Source organism: Ornithodoros turicata, chromosome 3 (assembly GCF_037126465.1).
Source record: "Ornithodoros turicata isolate Travis chromosome 3, ASM3712646v1, whole genome shotgun sequence".
NCBI lineage: Eukaryota > Metazoa > Arthropoda > Arachnida > Ixodida > Argasidae > Ornithodoros > Ornithodoros turicata.
The window spans coordinates 28,168,644-28,185,804 of record NC_088203.1 but is presented as its reverse complement, the minus strand read 5'-3'; the positions used below and the strand labels follow the sequence as shown (position 1 = coordinate 28,185,804).

The 17,161-nt window shown below is 45.2% G+C and overlaps 1 protein-coding gene across 3 annotated transcripts in view; it reads right to left on the bottom strand.

Moving 5' to 3' along the window:
- Window positions 1–16,879, bottom strand: part of LOC135388339 (uncharacterized) — a 65,925-nt gene extending 49,046 nt beyond the window's left edge. The window contains exons 1-3 of one of the 3 annotated variants that reach the window (XM_064617833.1): window positions 14,662–16,879; window positions 11,706–14,557; window positions 1,903–2,110 (exon numbers count right to left, since the gene is read on the bottom strand). In XM_064617833.1, the coding sequence (XP_064473903.1) occupies window positions 1,903–2,110; window positions 11,706–11,871 (374 nt within the window). In that variant the 5' untranslated portion in view covers window positions 11,872–14,557; window positions 14,662–16,879. Of the gene's footprint in view, window positions 1–1,902; window positions 2,111–11,705 lie in introns of all 3 variants that reach the window. The other 2 variants (XM_064617832.1, XM_064617834.1) reach the window with 2 other exon arrangements.
- Window positions 16,880–17,161: the final 282 nt, after the last annotated feature.

Here is a 17,161-nt window from a genome sequence, read left to right as displayed (position 1 = left end):
TTCAGAAGAGAGCAGTCGTTCGGAGGATCCAGCGTGCCGAATTTGGAAAAGCTGGAACTGCTCAAATTGCGCTCATTTATTTGGAGCCTCGCAGACCGAGAACGAAATATCGCAGAGACATGCGACCAAGCTTGTTTTGCTTCTTTTTGGATTGGGACTAAGATTTATTTTTTTTGCTGAAGAAAATACAATTGTCACCGGCGCCCCTTGGTCGATTATAAATGAAACTACCCAGATATATATCAGGTGGATCGCGCGCTCAACGGAAACCATGTCACGCTTCGAGCGCCAAGTGCTTGGAGTGGAGTATGAAACACTCGAGCTCCGGGGCGCCTGCTTAACACACCCAAAGTTGTCGTCGAGAAGCCCACGGGCGGGAGCATGAGCATCGAACATAGAATAAAGTCATGAGGAGAAATCAAAGGGCACCTGCACCCCTAGGCACCTGCAGCGGCGGCCACGAGCCATAGCATATTTGGGACATAATTCCGGCGATTTCTATGAAATGCGAGTAGAGATTGGGTGCAGGCAAGCTGTTACTTCATAATGATGTAGGAAAACTGAAAGGCGGGACAACACAGATACCCAGTGAATATTGAATAAACGTTATCAAATAAAACGTTTTTAATAAAAGTTTCTCCTAACCGTCTTCTCATAATTGCACACGAAAACGCGGATTTTTGATATAGTCTGGTCGTCTGTTCTGTCGTATTCCAAAGAAAGCTAAAAATAATTGGATGACCGTTACTTCCCAGACAGATTGTATTGTAAAGTTCATATTATGTAGACTCTCAGTTCGTAGTGGTACCCTCGAACCCACTGCACTCGTCTGCATCCAAAACTGTGCCAGCTCAACAAAGCATCGAAATTGCTCCAAAACAAATATCGTCTGCTGTTTTTCAAATTGGCTAAGTGCAAACCAAACGTTGTTTCCGAGTGCTCACAGTGAGAACAAATGTGATTTAACTACATTTAATTCAACTTACGAAGATGTGTTTATCGATGTGGAGCTCACCGGTAAAACGCCTTGACGGATACCGTCTGGCAGCCTCCCAGGGTTTAAGGCCATATTTCAGCTACGGCCTTTTCTTTATGCCGTTGCCTTAAAGGCTGTATGTGTGCCCGTCTGACAGAGGTATTATGTGTTCACTGGATGAATAGTGTGGCAAGAAGAAAAACAAAGCGTCCATTTGGACAAGCCTACGAAACTACACATGGACTGGCTAGCACGCTGTTTCTCGTAACGGCATTCCAAGATCAGAAATCAATCAATAATCAGTGGTGATACGATCTTAATCAATAATGGAAACAAATTATGCATCATATTGGTGGGGGGCATCAGAGTTAGCGAACTTTTTTCATATGCAACTGAAGACTGTTAGGAGTACCATTAGTAAAGAGGTTTCGAGTAAAAGTTGCTCTTAGCACTCTGTTCATTATCGTTTGGAATAGCTTGGGCATTATGGGAGTGATTTACCCAGACCCCCTACCACCCTAACACCACCACCACCACCACCACCACCCAAAAAAAAAAAAAAAAATCTGGAAGAGGCCCTTAACACTTTGTGAGATTGCACAACAATTTGTCAAAAACAGGTAAATACAACCCGGTGCGGAGCCCGACAACCCCCCAGCGACGAAATTCTGGGTAAACCGTTGTGTTATGGTTTGTACAAACTCTTTTGTTATAGTTTGTACAAACTCTTTGTACAAACTGTACAAACCCACTTTGATGTTGTACCCCACAACACCATCTGAGGAGCAGCGTAAAAATTGACAACACGAGATCATTCGCGGTATGGTTCTGTAATCGTCTTTGTCGTTTTACCATTTTGGCAACTGATAATGGCAAACATCGGCTGAATAGCCCGCTTTGCCCGTACAGGGGTCTGCTCCACCCACCTTTCACTGATATCAACTCCATACTTGCTGGCAGCAGAGTGGTCGCTGGCGAGCTTCAGAATCCATTGCCAGCCAAGGGAGCTTTGGGCAAACGGTGTAGGCGTCTCCACTGGACGGTAGAAGTAGAAGGTACACAGGCCCGCGGGTGGAACTACAGTGTCGGTGGGCAGACTTGGGTCTCCGATCACGCACACCAGAATATTCCGTGCTGCACCGGAAGAGAGAAGGTGGCAGAGGTGACATAAGCCCGTCATGTTACAAAATATCCTCAAGCGGGTGCTTTTCGCAAAAATGCCACCTTGACGTGGCCACACGTCATACTCAACGTCATTTTGAGGTCATGCGACGTTTTAGCGCCTGCCGACTTCCTTCCCTCGGCGCAAAACAAGAGATGAACGTACACGTAATTTGCCAGCGAAGCTATATACTGCGCTTTCTTCCGCGATATGGTTACCCATTTCTCTTGTATACAAGTATACATCGCATCGTCTGAGTGCGTCTTAACGCGGGATCGCAATCACACCTTTGGAAGCGGTCAACAGTACGAGGCCTTATGCGCAAATCGGATAAAAATTATTACCGAGGTCGAAAGACGTTCAAAATGGCGGAGAGAAACAGCAAACGATCTGTTTACAAACGGTTTGACCGCCGCCGATCATACACTCTAAATCTGGTCACCCATAGTAAGGGTTAAAAAATGATCATTTTTTAACCCTTACATCAGGGGTTATGGTCTAACCCTTTTGTACGGGTTATGTAGGCGTGGCCTGCACATATGGGTGACACTCAAGGCCACAGTTTTTTAGCCTTATGGGTTACGAAACGTAACCCTTCCCGTAGGCGTTGAACCCCGCTTTATGGGTTACCAGTCCTCTGCAGCGCTCTTCCCCTCACAGCAGTGTAGCTTGTGGTGAAGCCCGCTCGCTGAGTGCATCGCCATGTGGCCCCAGCTCATGTACTTCTAGAGAAGTGGCAGTGTACAGACGTGAAAATAAAATTGACATGTGATAAAATAAACGCATGCACACTTGTACATGAAATCCGAGTATGGAACACATCGATTTATTATGGCTAAATGACAAATTACAAAATTATTTCACAACTACTCAGAGTCGGGAAACATTAGTTTGCTTCGTTAAGCCAGCTGTCTGTTAATGCGGATGTGAGTACTGACAACATGACGGATCTGAATTACTGACAACAAATCTGCTCCTGGGAACCATATACGAAATGCTGACAAGTACATGCAAGATATTGTATGAGACTTCACTCTGCGGCTTGCGTTATCCTGGTGGTGTACCGTAGCTTGTACTCCAATCGTTCTTGAATAGTACAACAGTTGTACACAGAGGCTTACTGCGCCGTGAAATTCGATCCCAGTGTACCCAGGTCATCACTGTTTCTGCATCTTGAAAAGACACGTGCATGAACAAGCCTTAGCTTACGTCAGACAGCTACACTCGCTCTCAAAAGCGGGTCACACATTAAAAGAAAGACAGGGACAAATGTAAAAAGAGACGAGATACACACCGTTGCGAACTCACTGTTTCTTCGCGAATGGTGGCCACAACCATCTCCTCAACGCGAGGCACGCCTACAAAAAGCACCGCCCCTTGTTTGTTTTGCGACAGCACAATTCATGGCTTTAATAATTGCGGAAGACACTCACCAATTGATTCAAGACGCCCCTGTGTTGAAGGTGAATGACCGCAGAACACCCAGTGCGGTCGCCGGCATGATCCTCAATCTTCCTCATAAACTCAGCACAATCACACTCATTTTGCTTGCACCGACCGCAAAAGTTGCCGCGAATGTCCTCGGAAGTGAACATCACTACAGCAACAACAACAAGACGGAAGAGTTCAAAGCCAACGGGTCGCAGAGACAACTTGATCCAAGCCTGGACTCGAAGCTCCGAGCGTCCGCGTCCGTTCAGTTTGAATGTTTAAGCGCAGGCGCAGAAGACGCGAAACTTGTAGCAAATTCGTTATTGTCCTCGTAATAAGGGTTACGGTTGAGAGTATGGGTGACTGGAATTACGTAAGGGTGATATTTCAAGGGTGACATCGATGACACGTCACTGTCACCCTTGTAGCACGGTGCCGAAGCGTTACAGCGGGCTCATGTAACCCTTGGAATGGGTTCTACACGAAGTAACCCATGGTTTTAAGGGGGAAATGCCAATGTAACCCCTGGAACACAGGTTACAGGCCGTTAAGGGGGACGATAAGGGGGACCGGATTTAGAGTGTAGGTACGGTCATCTTTAAGGCCACGTGTGTATTGTCGCTTGTTGTGATGTGTGGCCATATGTGTGGACCTATTTCAGAGCGCATTGCGTTCGCCGAGCACGCTTTCCTCTATGCAGAAATACATTGGAGGGCACCCCTGCGGTGTCAGAGGGACAGAACTGTGTGCTCTAAAATGAAGTACATCGTAAGAAAAATGGGGAGTCATGGCGTGTCGTTTGCGCGTTTTACCCCCTGTTCACCGGCTCTCTCCTCCCTCTCACCTGTTTTACTCCGCCGTCAACCGTTTGCGCGAGAAATGTCGCTTTTGTGTCGCCAGGTGCAGAAGAGAGAACCACGTGATGCCTGGCGCAATACGACTGCCCCACCGTTATCATTACCGCGAAGAGTTCGAAATTAACCCTAACTGCCGTAACTATGTGAGCGTGGTTGACAAAGAGGAGACCGTCTCTAATACGTTGCAGTGATTGCCAACGTGAGCAGCACAAACACAGCTTGAAGTTGGTGAAACTTTGAATCAGCAGTTCAATGTGGTCATTTCACTTCGGCGTATCCAGTTTTTCCTGTGTTTTTCCATTTTTTTCAGTTGTTGCTTATCTTCCGTCACCCCCGTGTGTCAACCAGGTGGATGAACACGAAACTGACAACCGGATAGCTGGTCCAAAGAGTGCATTGGTACTCTGCTCAGCGCAAGAAATATGTAAACCGAAACCAACTAATTCCTGGGAAAAATCACTAAGTATCGACGCTTTTTTTTTCCCCCTTGGAATGTTTTCCGCTGTAGGTCCCAATGCGTAAAACAGAGGTTCCGTAAGCGTGCGAAGTAAAATGTAAAAGATACCATGTTCAATTAGTGAGTATAATTATTTATATGCAAATGAGCTGCTCACTATATACTCAGTTTGTGGCCGATGTCCCAAGGATCTTTACCAAAAAGAAATTTCTTCGATGGCGCCACCGTTCACGAATTATTCAGCCGTGCGATTTTCGTGAAACACCCTGTATATGCATTCTTATCCGCTAATCCATTCACCATGTGAAGTATGATCTCAACATTAGGTAGGACAACGTTGTATCAACTAAGAATCACGGCAAAAAAAAAAAAAAAAAACATAAAGGAATAAAAATAATAACTGCTCCCACGCCTTAATAATAATAACTGCTCCGGCATGACGGAGAAGCTATCTCTGACGTTAAAAGTAACCGGCCTTGGAGTGAGCAAAGGATCTAAGAGAGCTTCTCCATTGTGCTGGTACTGAAGGCGTGGAAGCAATTGAACCTCTGTATGCAATAAGTGGATAAGTCGATTTATCCCGTTTTTGCTATTTTGGCTGCAATGACATCTACATACCAGTATGTACTTGGCAAAGGAAATTTAGGATGATATTGCAATTTATTGGCCCGCTACAGGAGCGTAACAAACGGGAAACGCATCCATGTCAATGGGACGGACAATCAGATCAGGGCCCGTTTCTCGGTTTGAGATTTTTCGACTTATCCCCTTATTGCATACAGAGGTTTTATTATTCATTCTTTTTTTTTTTTTTGCCGTGGTGGTTAAAGTGCCGTGGTCTCTTAAAGAGACGTCAAACGGCTTGCAGGGTCTCTGTCTGGCGACAGTTTGACGCTTTTTCTTCTTCTTTGTTTTGTCTTTTTTTACGCCTGAAATGCACCCCCGTTGAATTTAATAGGCAGAAATATGATATGTTTCAGATAGCAGGCCTCCCTGCGAGCCGTTCTCCACTCAGAACACGCTCGCTTCGTATAGACCCTTTAACCGACATTGATTAACTAACTTCATAGTTAGCGGCTTTCCGGCAAAAGTGGTGTAGCAGAATGGGGCTCAATCCTCATTGAAAGCCAGTCGGATTTTCAATAACACTGGTGGAGGAAGCACGTACGTTGAAATATCCATCGCTAAATTTTGCTATGCAAATGAGTCGAAACCGACACCGCGCGTCTCAGGAGCGTGGGAAGCACACCATTTACTCCACGTCAGAGGGCCACGCGCTCTGCAGCAATGGAGGTGATTGGAGTGTGTGCTTCGCAGCCCAGATAAGCCTATACTACGATGAAGGCCATACACGCTGTAAAATGAACTGTATCGTATAGCACGCTCCTAGCCAACCACCATCTCGAATGACATCGTTATCTGCCCTGATTTGCTGGAAACGGGAGGCGTACGGCGTTTTTGTGACAATTATGAACTTCATAAGTGTCACAAAAAAGGCGTACGCCTCCTATTTTCGACAAATCACGGGAAAGAACGAGGCCATTCGAGATTATGGCTGGCTAGGAGCGTGCTATGCGGTGAAGTTAATTTTAAGAGTGCACCTCCACAGGCGCGCGATTTGGGTTTCGGCTAATCTGTATAGCAGTTTTCGACTATTCATATTTCAACGTACGTGCTCGTCACATGATTTTCAAACAATAGAATTGTTTTCGCATACCCAACTCTTTTTTTTTTTCTTCCTCAACGAGTCAGCTGTTCTGCCGGTGCCGCTCCAATGACATCACACACGCTGGGGCAAGAGATGTGATGGACATTACGTGATGCCGTTATGGAGAGACGGACGGTCAGAAAAACGCTCTAGGCGCTCTAACTTGCGTGAAAAGAATTCACAATCCCTGAGTAGCTAATAGAGTGACGAGCTGAGAGTGACGTTCAACGAAAGAACTACACCAAGAAGAACGTTCGATGTTTACGGGGTTATCACTACACTCTTACCGGAGTTACTTCTATTGTTACTTTTAGACCGTTGTTACGTGTATCGGCTCAAAGGAAGAGGTAACACAGGAAAAATTTTAGAAGTAAATTGGGTCTCGAAGAGCTGGGGTAGAGGTAACCTGTGGGGAAAACCCCTGTCTTCTCCTGGTTACTTGTAAGTGTTACTTGTAGTGGGAGTCCGTTACTTCTACGTCGTAATGCGTTCGCAAACAATCACAGCCGCTTTTGATCGCTTTTGGTTGCTCATCTGGCAACAGTTTACAGTATCACACGAGAAGGGACACTACATCGCGTCCTCGTGTTTTGTCGGTTACATCATTTGAAATGTGACGCCTCTGTGGCTGACAAGTTAAATCACGCTCGTGGTTGTAGATGTGTTGTGAACTGCTTCCAAATGGCGTTTACAAACAAGGACTTCTGGGGTGCGCCGAGAGGCAGATGCAAAGAGTGCGAGGACTGCAAGAAATACATGGTGGAGTCCGACAGTCGTCATCTAAAATATGAATACTGTGCGCACAGCCCGGTTTCACATAACAGGATACGTGAAATAGGTAAGTGCGTATTTCATCAGGATCGTTCTAAGTAGATTCGCTGTTGATTCCTGTCTTATGGCAAGTCATACATGATGTGCTTGCTGTCTGCGCACGTGTAAGCTGTTGGTCGCAGTGATAACGCTCGGCCTCAGCGCATTCTGCTTTCTCTTGCCAGCTTTGCTCTCTATATCGACTTTACTTCGTATCTCTCCGTGTCGCCGATACCTATAGTCATTTTGACATTGGGTTTTGTGTAATCAAATTTAACTACGAGCAAATTGTTTCCATTCAGCGTTGAAGAAGAGTGATAAGCGCTATAGTCTGTGTGTCGTAGCAATGACAACGAAAAGAAACTGGATTTTTCGTAGTACATTGTTCGGAGAAGTATTTAGTTCTCTTATCGTGGGGTTATACTTTTCATTTCGTGTTTTTCTGACGGACTTAATCTATTTTGGTGTATGGGCTAATTGGTAAAGAACTAAAGCCTAGTCGACTCACTAATGAAACAATGCGCGATATGTAGTTCCTCATGAATAGGCAACTGATTGACCACTACAGTAATTTTATGATTGCGTTTCTTGATGCCCAGGTGTGTGTGTGTGTGTGGGCGATTACTATTTTCTTTACTTCTTGATACGGCTTGCTTTTGACTTGTTCAGGGTTCTGTTGTCAATGACAGGTTATTTCGTCGTCTTACTGGCTGGTTGATGAATTGACTCAGTCATTTTCTGTCTGATTGCCTTCGTAAATTTCACTGACTTCGTGGTGAATGGGTCGACTGATTGCACGGTATGACTTGAGCCACTGTGATTGGTCTATGTGGTTAATTGACCGGAATGGTTGCCCACATTGATGCCTTAATTGGTTGTTATCAGTGGTTTGCTAGTACAACTCACCACCAGATAGCATCTCGCGAATTATACCAAAGAAGAAAGTCAAGACAATCAATCAATCAATAACACCGACTAGTCAGTAAACTGTTAAAAAATAAGAAATCGATCACATCTGCTACTGAATTACATTCAGATGAATTTATCTACCAGGCAACCTAAATCGCCATCCCGATGAGTCAGGCAGTGGAGGAGCGGGTGGGCTGGTGGTAATTAATATGTCAATGGCCTGCAAACTAATGTCGACTGATTTGCTTCAGGTAGTGAAGAACATATTCAGGACGTGAACTTCCAGCCACAGGAGGAAACAGGACATAGCTGTAACGTTTTCCATGGTATTTATTTTCTTACATAACGACCTGCCTTCCACAAAATATTTTGCCATCTGTGTTTGTTGGAAGTTAACATTTCAGTACTCTCTTCTTTTTATATGCATGTATCGCTGGCCTCACTATTATGCTGCATTACACCTTGCCTTGAGGATGTTCAATGTGAACTCCATACTGTGGCTGCTTTCATCACTGCCGCTACATGTACAAATATGGAAGCTCGTGAATAGGAAAATTCCCCGTTTTCGGCAAACGACGCTACGATACCGAACACCGAGTCTTCCAACATATCAGGTATCTACATTTTTTGCATTCAGTACTCGTGCTTGCACAAGTGTAATTAAGGTCTGCTTTTCCTATTAATGATGCACCCAAACAACGTGAGAATAATAAATAAGGAGTGCCCATTCCATTTTAGATATTTATGGTGGGAAAGCGGCACCGTCCCCACAGCAACAAGCAAGAATGAGGACAAGGTCCGTATGCATGCATGCCGCCCCTGCAATTTTACAACACAATATTTCACGCGATTCTGCGAACACATCAAAGCCCCTTTGGAGCTGTGTTAATTAACATAGTCTCACATATGCCACCACATTGAGAAACGATATCTTCGTTATCTTACGTTGCCACTGCTCGGTTGTGTTTTCCTGATATTCACAATAAAATACGTGCCCAGGAAAGCCCATGGTCATTGTATTTTGGTATGTCACCCGTGTCGTGTTTGCTGCATTTGCATGCACGGACGCGAGGAACGGGCGGGTGCAGCCCAGGAGCCCCGGGAACGGTGTTACTTCTAAATACACGATGCATCTGGTAACTTTTAGAGAGGTAACCTCGGCAGAGGTAACGCTGTACCCATCTAGTGTACAGGTAACAATATTGCATTTTTTTTTTACCTTTACTAGAAGTAACCGGGCTAAGAGTGTATAGCCGTAAACATACGGTGGGCAGAAGTAACATGCCCAATTTGTATCGATATGTGCTGCTCCACTGACATAGAGAAGACTGCAGTCAAGCAATGCAGTTTTTGTGCCTTCAGCAGGAGTGTAAACCCTCAGCGATTCCAGTCGTGATGACTACTGAAGATCCCCTACAGCATTTCAGAGGGATTACGTGTGGTCTCGTAATCTCTAATTTTGTTGTTGTAAGTAGTATCGATTCAAGTCTCTCGGAAGAGGAAATGGCACAGGAAACTGAAACCAAAATGTAATTCAGTTACAGTTACTCTAAAAAATGTAGTTGAGATACCCTTGAGTTGCTGCCGGCGGTGTCCGAAGAAACTGGACAGATATTACGATATGGTCCGCGACATACTTAAACGTAATGCTGTTCACGCCAGAAGTTCATAATTTATGCGAAGAAAAAACTGATCTGAGCATTTAAGTGAACAACGTAGCTCATACAGAAAATGGAAAGTCGGAACAGAATGAAGATAGCACATCTAACGCTAAAATAGCGTGGATGGAGGCAAGCCGGTGATCATGATTGGGGAAGCCTGAGCTTGGGCACCTAAAAGGACGAGACAACACCAATACCTCTTGTTGGTGTAGTGTTGTCCCCTTAAGTGCCCAAGCTCGAGCTTCCCCAATTATGCTCGTCTAACGCAGATTTTATATGAGCAGGCATCTAGCACCAGACATTATACTCATTACTAAATTGGTGCCATGAATACCACATATTAAAACAAACTTACGAACTAATATGTTAAAAAGACTACATGCACTCTTCTAAGAAAAGGTATGGCAGAGATATAACGAAGGTGTAAACCAGGGCTAAACTACCATATTTATCCCTCATCACCAACATCTATACTCCTTTTAAACAATGTCAAAGGTACAAATCGCCGCTATACCGCTATAATAATACCTTCCAGTTGAGGGTATAATACGGCACTTCTGTCTTACGTTTATACCTTCTACATTTTGTATAGCTGTAGCTTTGAACCTGTGGTGTGATAATCTGTAATTGATGATCTGATTAATGATCTGATTAATTTGTGATGATCTCAGTTATGCAGTAACTTATTTAAGAAACACAGTCAGTAATACAGTTGTATCTTATTTGATAGGAAGCGAGTTATAGCAGCGTGCTATTTGTTCCTAAAATGACCAAATTTACGTGTCCTCACTCATAGAGTTGCTCCCCGGACGAAGGCGGTACCATATTTTGCGAAGCCAGGATCAATTATACGAGTATCTGTTCTCCACCAACGCTGCTTTTTGCGTAATCTGCACGAGCTCTCATTTCCGTTTTACACCTGCTGTTTGTGAATATGAGTTTGTGGGCACGTTTATGTGCGTGCGTGTCCAGGTATTTTCTTCCTTATTTTCCTTATCGCGGTAGTTGATGTTATTAAGGCACGTGTCGCTCACTATTAAATATTCTTTTCTTCCGATTTTCTTTCGAGCTGGATTAGGAAAGTGCCACTCTCATATTGCGCTGAAACAAATCGAGCATTCCCGTTTGCAAAGATTACACCCCGGGTTTAAAAATATACCTCAAAGTGAGGATATATGTTATACTCTGATGTGCAAATCATATAGCTGCAGGGAGGTGTAAAGTTACTATACCTCGAACGAGGTATAGTGTTTATATCTCAAAAGGTATGCGCCCTGGGACAAGCCATTTATACCCAGAAAGGTAGAACATTTTCTAACAGTGAAATTGGTTGAGGTTGACCAGTGTGGAATTGAACAGTTACAGTGAAATGAACTTTGTTGTTAACCTTGTTGAGTAGGCCATGTTTTAAATGAATACTGAAACAGGTGCAGCTCTAAGAAAAATGAAAAACCTGATCCCAGCAGAAAAGCCTCAGCCTTTGGAAAGAGGCGATACCACAATAATTTACAACAGAATTGTTAAACCACGCAGAAGGTAACTCTGCCTTCAGTAAAGGATACAGGAAAGTGTATTTGCATTACAGCTACAGTAGTGTATTACTCGATAAGGAATTAATGAGCTATTACTTTACTGCTCTGGTATAGACTGTTAACTGTCTGTATTTACGTAGTATCAAAATATTGTTGAAACCAGGAAATATAATAAGTAGTACATATTCGTTTGGTGACTTACGACGTGGGCGTATCGTTCTGTAGGGCACACTGATTGTCTTCTCCGTAATGGCTGTATGCGGGTTTACTCCGGTGATGGCTGATAGCATCGTGGAACTCAGAGTCGTTAACTTTTTACTTGTGCCCCTGTAGCCTGTATCTGAGAAGACAGATAGATTATACACCATTGCATGGCAACAGATGCGGTAATCGCGTAGAACCTCTGGCACCTTGTGCTGTGAGTAACACACTCCCTTGCAAAGGAGCGCACGTAATATTTACTCGACGAGAATTAGGTAATCTGAGATATTGACATCGGAAATGACGGTCAATACTTAAACAAGCTTGAACCCTTGTTAATGTTGCGGATACTTTTTGCCTGTGCATTACTCTCAAAACGAACGTTTTCAGTAGTTAAGTAATTAAATCCCGACAAGCGGGCATTGTTTAGGAGTTCGTGTGATTTGATATTTCTGTCCTATCTCCCTGCGAACGTCTCGTAAGGGCCCGTACCCACATGCGGCAGAGATGGGACGTGCGGAATCGCCTTCAGCATGCCGGGTGCATTCATGCCGTCTCCGCTGGACCGCGTCCGATTGGTCGAAAATGTGTAGCATGCCGCTAAAAATGCGATGCGCTATCAACGAATAGAGGCTTTTTCCCACCCCGCGGCAAGACAATAACAACAACTTTATATAAATGATGATGAGTGGGGAGTTCTATCGCCAGAGGCGATACTCGACCTTCTACTCTAGCTCGCGGCTGCTTGTGGCTCGAGGGTCCAACGAGCGTAAGGGTCCAACGAGAAGGAGGATCCAATCGGGTCACGTGACGCCGTGAACAAGTATCTAACCTGAACTTGGGTCCAAGCAGAGACGGAAGATCCAACGGGAACAAGGATCCAACGGGAGGAAGGATACAATGCGAGACGAAGGAACCAATGATAGAGATCAACAATAATAAATGGTAAAGTTGAGAGCTCCGACACAACGTAACAAAATTTACTTAGAGGTTTCGTCCCTCATGAGATAGACATCGTTAGTGCCAGGCCATGCGAGAGCCTATACCTTTTGGAGTTCAATAGTTCTTCACAATGTCGGCCCCTCTGCCCTTTGGAATATTTCCTCCCGAATGTCTGACATGCCACCTACGCAGGTCACACGCGTCGACTTCATTGTTTGAAGACGATTCATCGGCTAAACAACTTACGACCATTGCCCTTCTGCTTAGTTTGGTTGTGGTGGTCGGCTTGTGCGCATGTACCGTTTCTGTATGAATTCCAACTGGAGTGCCCCGACGTATTAGCCCTCCCATAATAGGACCCACGACATCATTCAGTACCAATGGAGGAGGTGGACGAATTCTGTACTGGAGTTTTCGTTCAAATCGAAGCATCCGAGAGACCCTTCAATCAGCTACTATCGGTGCATAGCATACTACAAGGCCAGCAAATCTGCCAGAAAGGAAGGAGAGCGACGCCCGGTTGCCCACCTGTGTTGGTTACGGACCCTGACAATCCGAGGACACCGCACAGCTGCACACCACAAGAGGATGCTACAGCTTCTCAAGTTCTGGGCAACAGGTATCCGTACGAAGTTCGGACGGAAAGCGAAAGCGGCCCCGTCAGGCATACGACGAAGCGTTGTCGGCCGTTGACGTCCGCTTTTCAGATTGTGACACCAACGTCCGGCAAGATATCAAAGTCAGTATGACGGCGGGCCACGGTTCTAAGCGGAGCGCGGTATCATCGAATCGTCATTTCACTGACCCACGAGGAAACTCGCTGGAAGTATTGCTACCCCAGCTCTGACTAACTGCTGACGGAGAACTCCATAGAAGTAAAGTGAGAAAAAGAGCCTCAAAGCCTCATGAGGCTTGCTGGCAGTAATGGCCGTGCAATGGCATTCCTCAATTACATTCCTTGTAAATTAATTACATTTAGCCAGGTATGAATAACACACACGAATGCTACCGTTCATTTTGATTTACGGCTCCGTGCGTATCCGCGCTTTCCGTTCGCGGTGATGTGCATACAACCGATGCATAGTATAGTCCCTAACCGCACCTGCGCAATGTTTTTCGGCCATCTGTTTATTGCGGTATTAACAAAAACAACTTTATTTCAGGCTAATGGGCGGGGAGTCTCATCGCCGGGGGCGATTGCGGTATTAATCTTTCCCGCAAAGTATAGGGGAACGCGTGAAGAAGTTTCCAAAGAGCTAAAGGATCCGGACGTACTGAAAGATCCATCGTGTTGGAGTATACAACGAGCAGGAGGGTCCAAACGTGCTGGAAGATCCAACGTGTCAAACTATACAACGAGCGGAAGGATGCAGCGGTGGATCCTCCAGCTCGTTGGACCCTCCACCACGTTGGACCCTTTGACATATAAATGCTCGCGGCAAGGATTTACCGCGCCGGGTTCGCGTTATACCGCAGACATTGCCCGCATGTGGGTATGCGGCCCAACACAGCATTACGCACACAGAAAATTGGAGTCAGAGGCTCTGACAATGATGTTTAGCACTAAAAACTATCGCGCAATGGTTTCCACGAGTGAAAGTATTGGTGATGTAATGTGATAGGATAACTACGTCAGAGACGTTTGTTTAGAATCGTTTATTAGGAAAATTTTGTACAGAAGTGACTTTGAAGCAGAAGCAAGAGCACAGCATGACTGAAAAAAAGAAAGAAAAAAACAAAACAAAAACAAGTAAAGCAGTAGAGCGTGGAATAAAACTAAAACTAAAACTGTCCTGGAAGAATAGCAAAGCGCTGTCCGATTACTTACCCCGGAATGCTGTATAGAGACTAGGCACTTACCAGACGTGGTGACGTAACATCTAATACAGCTCACCGTTCAGATGTCTGACGCTAAAGCAAGCATTGTTATTACCTTATCGTGTTAGTGCGTTTACTGACAAGCTGCAGTGTACGAGCAATCACTGCGCCACAATGTTAGTACCAGAAGATATTACCTTCAAGGTGCTGCGTGTCAAAGTTGGTGCCATGGAGGAGAACAAGCATATCTGGAAAATATACTGTGAAGTAATGTGCACCACTTCTCTCCACTACACGTCCGCTCCACTTCGTTTAAGTGTTCACCTGTCATCCTGTGCTGAAACTAAATAACGTATTACAACAGCTAGTTCGGCTTATCCTACCTTGCGTTCTCGCTCCCATGGAAAACTTCCATGGATAAACAGCACATAACAGGAATGTTCCCTGGATTTTCATTTCGGGTGGGGGGGGGGGGGATGACACCATACCAAAGTATATGACATGACCCTTTTGAACAGCATTAGGAACCGGAGTGGCGTGTTTCTCCAGCTCCTTCACCTTGTCCCTCTATAGTGACTCCGATCCTAATCGCTCCAAATGACATCTCGTCACGCTGCACATGTTTGCAAATACCCTCGCGGGATGCAGTCCTATTCTCCTCAGGCACCTCTTTCCTTTTGGCGAGGTGCTACCGCTTGGCCTTTTTGTACGCGAGACTCGGTTCATCACACACTCCTCGAGGTGAACTATTTTCTGAGTAGGTTGTTTGACCCTTTCGAAAAAGGCTCTAATTCGGAGACCCCACGTCTTCGGTTCCCCAATGACACAACGACGTTTCCTACTGGCCTTATTGATACTTAATGCTAAAAGCCTATGTCCTGCAGATCATGATATGTCACGATGATTCATCAGCTCCCGTGGCCTAGTGGTTACGATGATGGTACTCTAGGCCGAGGACTGGAGGTGGCCCCGGTTCAAATCCGGGCGCCGGCTGTGCTCTCTGGGTGTTTTCCCTGAGTTGAGATGCTTTAAGTCAATTGTCAGCACAGTTCCCTGTGAGTATATATAGGACGCACGCTCCCCCACGTGACAGTCGTGACATTGCCTGCCTGAGCATGGCTGACTACGGCAAGCAGCTCCATGAACACCACCATCCGTTGGTGCAATTTTCTCTTCATAGTCGAGACTTACATGATCTGAAGCATGTATCACATTTATGCTGGGGGTGCAAGACTGGCAAATGATAATGCAGGGCTACAGCAATATATCATCATCGGTCTTTCGAATGCGCGATACACCACATCTAGATATCGTTTTAATTTTTATAATGAAGACGATAATTTAATGCTTAGTGGCGAAAGCGCTACCTAAGGCCTTGAAGACGTACGAGTCCAATTCCGAGGATAAAATTGGTTCTAGTTTCGTAGACGGGCTTATGACCTTCTTCACCAAGGAGAAATAAACAGAAAAGAACAAATGATTTTAACAGAAAGAACAGAGAATAACGGATGAAACAAGAATGGACGCGGAATGCCATGTGAAACTTATACAAATTTTGCCGCGAGTTTCTTCAAGATGATTCGCAATTTTTGACAGTAGGCAGGGCGGCAGAATCTGAGGTCACCACCGCCTAGAACGTGACCCGGGGAGGAGGCGGACACCCCCTATCTGTGCGTACATGGCCTGGACTATAACTCACTGAGGTGCTAACCTAATCGCAATTTTTGACAGTAGGCAGGGCAGCAGAATCTGAGGTCAGCACCGCCTAGAGCGTGATCCGGGCAGGGGGCGGACACCCAATCTGTGCGTACATGGCCTGGACTATAAACCACTGAGGTGCTAACCTAATGTATATGATATGATTGAACTCTTCTGTGACTTTCACAGGATGACACCCCCCAAATCCGGTAGGTTTAGCCAGGATATGTTCTTCCTGCCGTAGAAGTACAGCCGATGTGTGTTTTTAAATGCATATAAAAAAGTTATGTACTATTTTTATATTTCTCGATTCGGTATATGGTCTTCTTCCACTCCCGCGCATTAGCCCGTAAGCCCGTGAGCGGAACTACACCCATACAATAAAGGTGTAACCCGATGGACGAATTTCGGAAACATAATCCCAACTATATCCCCACTCAGTAAAGCGCTATTACTTGGGGACTGCAAAATTGACTAGCTGCCAATATTTCAAATAGATCCGTCGAAGAAATGACTTCCCTCGACACCGCTAAACGACATCCTAATACTCACAAGTTACACGTACGTCCTTCACGATCCTTAGCGAACTGCAATTACCATCAGCTGCACCAAGGATCTGTATTCATGATATGGCTGGAAATTTAAAGACATCTACGGCATATGCGAGCAGGCTGGTAGGAGAAAAACACTTAGCAACCGCTAATCTCGTGCTCACGCTCCTGAGGGGCACGCTTAATAAAGTCTGATTTTGATGGCGATGGGTTGGTACAGCGTACCTGTACCTAGTTAACCGCAAGAGCTGCGAAATAGTGCACGTAAATTGTAGTTAAATTTGTAATGAGTCATTACAAAGTTCGGCACATGCATGTTACACGAACGTACAAATTCATACAAACTGTAATCAGCCAGGACATCTTGGTGCCTACCCGGAGGCTATGTGAAGTTCCGTGTCCTAAAGTGCGTTATTAGCAGCTCTGCCAGCATTGATGCGGCTCCCTC